The 9,271-nt window shown below is 36.3% G+C and overlaps 2 protein-coding genes across 8 annotated transcripts; both read left to right on the forward strand.

The window, feature by feature from the left end:
- The first annotated feature begins 1,772 nt into the window (after positions 1-1,772).
- On the forward strand, positions 1,773-8,720 carry LOC130997640 (cytochrome P450 81Q32-like). 7 transcript variants are annotated; one of them, XR_009093140.1, is made up of 5 exons: positions 1,773-2,796; positions 5,708-6,281; positions 7,529-7,762; positions 7,833-8,280; positions 8,371-8,720. XR_009093140.1 is itself a non-coding variant. In XM_057923033.1 (2 exons), exons 1-2 carry the CDS (start codon positions 1,885-1,887, stop codon positions 6,317-6,319), a joined length of 1,524 nt encoding a protein of 507 aa, XP_057779016.1. In that variant the 5' UTR covers positions 1,773-1,884; the 3' UTR covers positions 6,320-6,424. The 7 variants fall into 7 exon arrangements, 1 of the variants encoding a protein (XP_057779016.1); XR_009093135.1 differs by lacking the exon at positions 7,529-7,762 and having other exon boundaries at positions 7,833-7,953; positions 8,027-8,280; XR_009093137.1 differs by lacking the exon at positions 7,529-7,762 and having other exon boundaries at positions 7,833-7,953; positions 8,027-8,237; positions 8,338-8,720.
- On the forward strand, positions 7,906-8,581 carry LOC130998311 (uncharacterized). Its single transcript, XM_057923740.1, has 3 exons — positions 7,906-7,953; positions 8,027-8,280; positions 8,371-8,581. Exons 1-3 carry the CDS (start codon positions 7,906-7,908, stop codon positions 8,579-8,581), a joined length of 513 nt encoding a protein of 170 aa, XP_057779723.1.
- Positions 8,721-9,271: the final 551 nt, after the last annotated feature.

Below are 9,271 nucleotides of genomic sequence, written 5' to 3' on the forward strand. Positions count from 1 at the left end.
GTATATATATTTAGAGGCAGAATTATCAATTTATGTGCAACACCAAAAATATATGAAAGTTCGTGTATTTAAGGCCATTACCCCTTTAAATAAGAGCATCAACAACGGCGGGTGCAATGGCGGGATCGAACCCGGCCTATCGCACCTGCCAGCGTTGCCGCACCCGGGAGCGATGGAGAGGGAGCAAGCGGGCGCACCGAGTGCAAAGGCGCCCTTTTTCAATAGCAAAATTGAAAAAACAAATACCATTGCTGGAATGGGTGCAATAGAAGTGGGGACCACTTCTATTGCACCCACTCAGGTTCACGGTTGTTGATGTTCTAAAAAAACAAATAGATAAATTATACGTAAAAATTGTGGCCTCATATGTGCACTGGAAATCAATTAGGCCCTTCAAATGGATGGATTCTAGGCCGGGCTTGGGTCTAGACTAGTCTCGAGCTTGTATCAGGCTTCAAATGGGCCTAGGCTTCAGCTGGGCCAGGCCTAGACAGTGGGCAAAATTCGTTTAAGCCTAAATAATTAAAATTATTCGGCCCATCGTTTTTAAAAATGCTTCGGTGTTACGTGTGATTTTAGATTGACAGTCTCTGTTGATCTAAAAATAACCGACGTCCCTTGGTATAATTATTGAATTCACCCTAACAAAGCTAGCTTTAAATGAATGACACAGCTGAGGCCGCATCAAATGGGCCGGGTACATTCCAACGTTATATGATCAGAACCGATCACCTACCCACCGTGGGCATACATAATGTGCCCACCATTAATGTGGCAATCTTAATTAGAGTAAGATGATTTTAATTAGAGTAAGATATGTTAATTCTCTTTCCAAATTAAAATTGCCACATCAATGGTGGGCACATTATGCTTGCCCACGGTGGGTAGGTGATCGGTTCTGGTTATATGATAGGGACATCTCAAGAAAATTGAAACCTATAATACATCTTCATAACATAATTCTGTGTGGAAAACAAAGTAGAACCTGATTATTTTATGATGGCAAGAACGCATACGCAGCCGTTGGATTGGTTGGTTTAGTTGACCTTTTTACACTGACTTGATGTCAGCTATTTAAGTGAAAGATGTCCCCATTCACACTCTTAAAATATTTGCAATTTGAATACAAACTTCAACATCTTGACATGCACACTCCACCATCAACATTAATTTATCAATTTTCGAAACGCACAATCACATGCAGATTCAAGCAGCACTCACCAACTCTTCCATTAAATAATAACACCATCATGCTATAAGAGCATCCACATTGGAGTTACATGATAGCTTAATTGATGAGGAGGGACCACATTGTGTAAGGAGGCTGCATGCATTGGGATTACATGATAGCCTACATAATTTTTTTAGTTTTAATTTTTATGATTTTCACTTAAATTTAATTGCACAAATTTAAATAACACATTTTACTAATAATTAAAATTTCATTAAAATAAAAAACCTAAAAATTACATAATTTTTTTTTAAAAAAATTAAAAACATAATTAAAATTACATAAATTAAAAATAAATTCAAACAGTCAAAAAAGACACGCAAACCGAGGCAGTCAAAGCTGCCTTCAAATTTCAAAAATCGAATTTCAATATATATATATATATATATTTTAAATAGGGCGCGTGTAAAACACGCGCCGAAAAAATAACGCTATCGGGCATACACGATCTATCGTGTAGCCCTCGTGTAAGGCTGCCTTGCAACGCCTTACACGAGTAGGTGCTATCATGTAAGGCGTTGCCAATGCTCTAATCAAACTTTAAATAAATATCTATGTATTTAATTTCAACAACTTGCACATTCTAGGACACACTAGTCACTACCGTTTTATATAGTAGTTCCCCATCACATTCTGAACACACCAATTTTCGAATGGGAAATATTTGGTTAATTTACTTATTATCCCCCATAATCCTGACAGCCCTCTACAGCATATCCCTTCATATAGTGAATAAAGTGAAAAGGCTGCCTCCGAGCCCGTTCCCGGCCCTCCCTCTCATCGGCCACATCTACCTCCTCAAGAGACCCTTCCACAGGAGCCTCTCCCACGTGTCGCGACGCCACGGCCCGGCCCTCTTCCTCCGCCTCGGCTCCCGGCCCGTTCTCCTCATCTCATCGCCATCTCTTGCCGAGGAATGCCTCACCAAGAAGAATGACGTCATCTTCGCCAACCGCCCCGATCTCCTCAACGGCAGATATTTCGGCTACGACTACACGAGCCTCTCGTGGTCGTCGTACGGCCACCACTGGAGAAACCTCAGGCGGATTTCGTCTCTGGAGCTGCTCTCCACGCAAAGGCTGCAGACGCTGTCGCATGTTCGGGCCGACGAGGCCTCCAGCCTGGCCCGAAAGCTCTATCGTCTCACCAAGGATGAGCCCGAGAAGGTTCTCGAAGTCAAATCGGCCCTCTTCGAGTTCACTTTCAATGTGCTGACCAGGATGATCACGGGCAAGAGGTATTACGGGAGGAGCGTGGAGAACTCGAGCGAAGCCAAGGTGCTGGAGGAGATAGCGGCGGCCACGTCGGAGGTGGCGTTCGAGACGAATGTCGTGGATTTCCTGCCGTTGATGCGGTGGTTTGGATTCCGAGAGGTGGAGAAGAAGCTGATGGCGATACACGAGAAGAGAGACAAGTTTATGCAGTCTGTGATTGATGAGAATCGGGAGAATAGAGATGATGATGATGATGCGATGAGGAAGAAGACTATGGTGGAAGTGTTGCTCGATTTGCAGAGATCGGATCCTCACTATTACACGGATCAAACCATCAAGAGTCTCCTCTTGGTAACTCTAATTTCTCTATATATTATATATTCAATAATAATAATTTTCCAGTTGACTGCATGCTTAATTAAATACATTCCAAGAATATAATAATGGATACATCTGAATTATAAATATTAATATCATCGTGCGTGACGACGATCTGATACGTACTGGATATATATAGATTGATAGGAATTCAGTTGCTGATGCGATACAACAAAATGTTTTAATAGTAACATAGTTTGAACCTTTGAGGTGAGTAGTTATTAGATGTCATAAAAATAAAAGAATATCACAAAACGTATAGTTATTTTTGTGATATATGAAAGTGTAATTATTTTTTATGACGGTTTCCTCAAAATCAATTTTTGTTTATGATGGTCATATATATAATTAGTTCTTGAAAATTTTAAATTTCATTAATAATTAAAGTAATATAATAAAATTTGTGTGTGTATGTTTAACACACAAATTTTATTATAACTCTATCTCTCTCTTATTCACACTCAAATTTGAGTGTGAGTAAGAGAGAGAAGAGTTAAAAAAATATTGTGACATCATATCATGTGTAGAAAAAATATTTTGAGATAATTTAGATGTTACAAAATTTATTATATTTTTATTTTTTTATAAAATTCACTTATATTTTTATGTGTGTAACAAAAGTATGTAAATATATGTGTGAATATAGCTAAACTTTGTTATACCTAAAAATATCGTGACACATTTTGTGATATATTTTTGGTGTAAGCTAAAGATTGCATCAATATTAGATAACTTTATTATAGTGATTGCAGAATTGGATAATTAGACTAGAAATAGATGCCATCCAAATTGTTTGTGCGTTGCATTATTGGATTTGGTTTTCCATGAGATTGATAACACTGCATGATGCATGCATCTGTATTTGTTTCCTTTTATGCACACGCATAATACTTAAATTTACTGCATGCCTAGGTTGTGAACTTTATTAGCCACCACATGACACACACACACACACACACACACACACACACACATATATATATATATATATATATATATATATATATATATATATATATTTTAAGCACTTCTGTAAGCACCTATATAATGTATTCGATTGTCATATAAATCACATCAAAATTAAAAATACATTAGCTGCGTAAACTAGCTTACATATAAATATGTACATATATATTTGGGGAATCTTATTCAAGTTTCGTGTGATTGTATGAAACATAATTCCATAAATTCAGATCTTCTATTTTGAATTTCTGTGATATATATATATATATATATATATATATATATATATATTATTGTATCTGTGGATGATTAACAATATGGCATTTAGAGTTTATATAAAGAATATATATTCTCTTATATTAAGCAATCTTAATCCCTTAATATTACCACATGTCTTTCATCTAAATACGTTATCATACACAAATTGACAATCAAAAATCTTTAATGATATTCCATACCGCACTAATTTGAAGATAATTCAAAATATTCTAATGTATGCAAATTAGCTAGTGATCATGTACTTTTGTTTAGGAAATATATATTATAAGGAAAAGTTTGGTTCGGTGCACATGATAAATAAGATTTATAAGATAGGATCCAAGATGATTAAATAATTAATTTAACTTTAAGGTGTTAAATAATCATCAAATTATATGATTAGGCTGCAATTCAAGTTATTCATCACGGTCCGGATCATATATATAAATCGAACATTTGATTAAATAAAATTATTTTATCAATCATGTGTTTATCACTTAAATCAAATTAACTTCCGCAAAAGAAATAGTGCAGTGTCATGGGATAATACAGGCTGTCAGCAGCAATAAACCTCAGTTTATAAATTAATCGGATTACTCAAGATATATGCTTATTCGCTGAACTTACCAAATATGCCTCTTTAATTCTATTGGTTCTTTGAGTTTGTTGATTGCAACTTGCACGTTTGTAAGGATAATCTCTAACTAGAATTTTGATTGTCTTCACTATTAAGAAATGACAGAAAATGTTGATAAAATTCAAGATATTTGTCACAATAATTAATACTTGTTCATCCAATATGAATCATAAGGTATACTATCTGCAATTAAGAATATGTAGATGTGGATAAAATCAAATTAAATTACTATAACCTACCAAAACTCTAATCAACAATTTAAATTTAGCGAAATATTCATTGATTTTGAACACTAAGGACGTGTTTGGTTTTGGGTAAGGGATTAGTCAGTATAGTTAGTAAATTTATTAAATTAGATTATTAGCATGGATAAATATGTGTTACTAATATTGGTTGGTTGTTTGTTATTATGGTTAATTAATCATGATTTTCGTTTGGTATTCATATTTCTAGGTTAGATAAGCTTAAAAATGGACACAATTGCAATGCCGTATTAATTATCCTGCGTAATCCGAGGGGGACGGTATTAATTATCCTGCGTAATCCGGACTCTTAGCTCAGGGCCTTCACATATCGCATAACCGTCCGCATAAGTGTTATAAAATACCAAACTCTTTACTACTCTGTATTAATTTAACTAATATGCTTTAAAACCCAAAACCAAACACGCCCTAATTTTAATTTATTTCCAAATGAACTCAGAACAATATAAATTATAGTTGATGCTTACATACTTGATGACTCATGATGGTTTGTGTCATGATCTTAAGGAGTATATTTTATTCAATCATACATGAACTCAGCATTACCCGCCTTGGTTGTTACTTGTTAGCTATAATAAAATACTGCTTGAAGGAGATCCTTGAATAAAATATGCTGAATTTATTATTCAACTCTTTTCGCATTATTTTTCGAAATAAATTTCATATTCAACCCACACGGAGTCATTAGAATTTACAAATTGAGAATGTGAAGCATCGTGGGAGATTTATTTAAAACAATAAAGAAATTAATTAATAATTTCAGGTGCTGCTCCAAGGAGGAACCTCAACTTCAACAATCGCCCTAGAATGGGCATTTTCTCTGCTGCTGGACAATCCAGAAACCCTAAAAAAAGCGCAATCCGAAATCGACGGCCACGTGGGATGCAGGCGGTTGATCGCGGAATCGGACGTGGCGGAGCTGCCGTATCTCCGGCACATCATCCTAGAGGCGATGCGGCTGCACCCTCCGGTGTCCATAGTGATGCCGCACCTCTCGTCGTCGGAGTGCGCGGTGGGCGGCTACCGGGTACCGGCGGGGACGGTCTTGCTGGTGAATTTGTGGGAAATCCACAACAGCCCCAAAATATGGGCCGACCCGGAGACTTTCAGGCCCGAACGCTTTGAGGGAGTGGATGTGAAGAAGGATTTGGGGCTGCAGTTTTTCCCTTTCGGGTCGGGTAGACGGGCCTGCCCGGGCGAGAACTTGGCCAACTTGAATATCGGGCTGGGCCTCGGATCCTTGATCCAGTGTTTCCAATGGGACAAAGTTGGGGAGATTGATATGACCGAAGGTGCTGGAACCACAACGCCTAAGGTTCAACCATTAATGGCTAAATGTACGCCTCGTCCATTTATTCATCATTTTTTCTCTTAACCTAATCTATCCTCCTTTTCTCCAAATAATACTTTTATATAAATATAATGATATCATTTTGTATTGATACATATTCTGAATAGTTGTTAATTTAATTTGTTTTCATCAGAGAATCAGTAGAGTATATTAATTAGCTAAATTGGATTCGAGTTTTAATTAATTTTACTAACAACTCAAATATAAGTTTCTGAATGTTTTGGAATTAAAAGGAAGAGTTTCTAAAATGTTCATAATTATTAGGGTTCCATTCGGCTAAATTAAATTGATCCAGTGATAAAGAAAGAGAATGGGCCTAACTCAAAAAATGCTTCTGAGAAAGCACTAGTAGGCTATAAATGATAACAGCCCAGGCCCATATATTTAAATATTCAAGTGGTACCACATGCTTCACCAGTTGCGCCATCACTGATGAGTACTATATATTACTACTAATTTTGTTTTTAGAAGGGAGTATATATGACTCCACTAATTAGGCAGATATATGTTCAACAGGTATTACAATAATAGTTGTAATTGGAGGGTAGTTAATAGTTATAGGTGGTGAAAGAATAGGCTGCTGTTTGAGCATATTTATTATTGCAGCAATTTAAATGTGTGACAACTAAGTACACAAGAAGAGAGAAGTGGGGTTTAATGGTGATGCATGAGAATTGAGATACCAACAACAATGCATGTGACTAAACTTTGTCTCAATCCCATCAAAATTCCACTGTCTTCTTTTCATCAAATATTTCAAATATCAAACATAAAACATTTTAAACCTTGGCTGGACATTACCATACTCTTCTTTATTTTACATCTGAATTAGTGTCCAAAGATCAACTTTAAAAACAAAATTAACTGTCGGTCTTAACTAAAAAAACAGGATTAGCATTTGAATTATGTAGGTGGCAAAAAATTCTACTCCATTTTTTTTAATTCATAATGTTTCACAATGAATTCATAATGTTTCACAGTGAACTCATTTTATATGATAATTGTGATTATCACTCCCTACGTATATACATAAAAGTGCTTAGTTGGTTAAGAGATAAAGTTTGAGGAGCGTAATTGCACCTTTTTCGAAAGATTTGAAATTGGAATAGAGAAATCAGCCAACAACTGCTTGCTTTTCCAAAGATTTGAAATGATGTTTTGTGCAATCCATTCCACGACATGTAGAGCTAAAAGTGAAAAACAGTTACAAATTTAATGTTAATTAATTTGAAGCTAAAGGGCATGTGTGGTGAGGTGGGGGCAGCAAGCAGTCCAAGCCTGTGACATTAAAGTATGAGCAGAGTGATTGTGTGTGTGCCCTATGCTCTAAGGAATGTCTTGCAAATTCCAAAACCTGTTTTGTTTTCTTCACTTGTTGTGAGATCTTAACTCAACTCACACAAAATTCAGTGTTTGTATTGAAATTGTGAAGATGACAGGAACAGACAATGTAGATGTGGAATGCAGGTGAGTTTCCTCTTTCTTTATTTTTTCCTCTATGATCTCAGAAATCAAAATTGGGATATCTTTTTCTCAGTGAAAATAAGGTTGAAGGAGAAGATAGTTGGAGGACTGTGAACTGTTTAAGAGGGAGATTGCTTGCTGAGAGAATGGCTTCCAAAAATGCTAGGGAGGAGGCAGACCAATTGGGGATTAGGGTATAATAATCTAATCAAAGTTTCATCATGTTCAATTTGATTACTTATTTTTGGTCCTTATTTATGTTCATAGCTGTTGGAAGTCGAAAGGCTGTTAGAGCAAGAGGCGAAATTCAGAAACAGAGCTGAGAAGAAGCTGAAATTCCTGATGAAGAGGCTTCAATCCTCTGCATCTACTTCAACAACCGAAGAAGTTCAAAAACTGGAAATTATGCGAAAAGAGATAGTTAAATCCGTAGATCTGGAGGAATTTAATGATTCACAACTGATTTCATGGAGTGTGAGTGAGTCTACTTACTCAATAATAGGATCAAATGAATACTCAAAGTGAGTAGAGGAACCTCATGCTTTTTATGTCTCTTGTCTTCACTCAAACTCATATAGATCTCAAGCAACAGACGTCTTGGTTTGATGCAGAATGGAATCATCATCCGCTGATGAAGGCGTGGATAATTCGATGGCCTTAGTTGCGGTGGAAACGTCGTCGGAAAAGGAGAGGGTGGATCCGGAAATTCTGGATGCGACGGTGAAACAGGTGCTGGAATCATTGAGGCGTGCAAAGGAGCAGCTTCGGAGCTCAATGGAGAGAAGGCGCAGCATGAGCATAGGCATGATTAAAGTTGGCTAGATTATCATTTTGTAGATATGTTAAATAACCAATGATGGAGAGCTTGTATGAATTTTTCATTCCATGTTTTCTTCTCATCATTATGCAATCAACTATACGGAATTAGCATGTAATTAATGTAGCATTTGTGTTTAGTTTACGCTAGATCGTGTAAGGGGTGTGTCACGTGTGGTGTGGTGTGGCCCCGGTGTGGGTGATATATATATACTATTCTTAGAGCATTCGTAGTAGAGAGTCTATATGAACACTTTTAAGTGGTCCTCATCATTTAAGAGCCTCTTCGCCATAGTGGGAGAGCCTTCACCCGAGCTCTTAAATTTTATTTTCTATTTTATCTTTATTTTTAATGTTGTTTTCAATTAAATTAAACATTAAATTTCATTAAAACTAAAATTTAACACTATATTGATTGAAAGTTAGTATTAAAAGAATATTAAAAATAAAAATCTAAATTATTCCATTGTGACGTTTTTATGTCCTCAACTTCAAGTGCAACTTCAACACGTCGGGATTCATTTGTGAGGTGTCCTTGCCCGTGATGATGTTGTCCACGAGGTCCCGTTGGATTTGGGAGAAAATACTCATGACTTTAGCATGTTTTCCATGGTCTCGAGAGCTCGTTTTTGCTCATCGGTCAACTCTACTTTCTTCTTGCATTTTCCTTTGTCTTTCTTCGTCGTCTTTTGACCT

Source organism: Salvia miltiorrhiza, chromosome 8, assembly GCF_028751815.1.
Source record: "Salvia miltiorrhiza cultivar Shanhuang (shh) chromosome 8, IMPLAD_Smil_shh, whole genome shotgun sequence".
NCBI lineage: Eukaryota > Viridiplantae > Streptophyta > Magnoliopsida > Lamiales > Lamiaceae > Salvia > Salvia miltiorrhiza.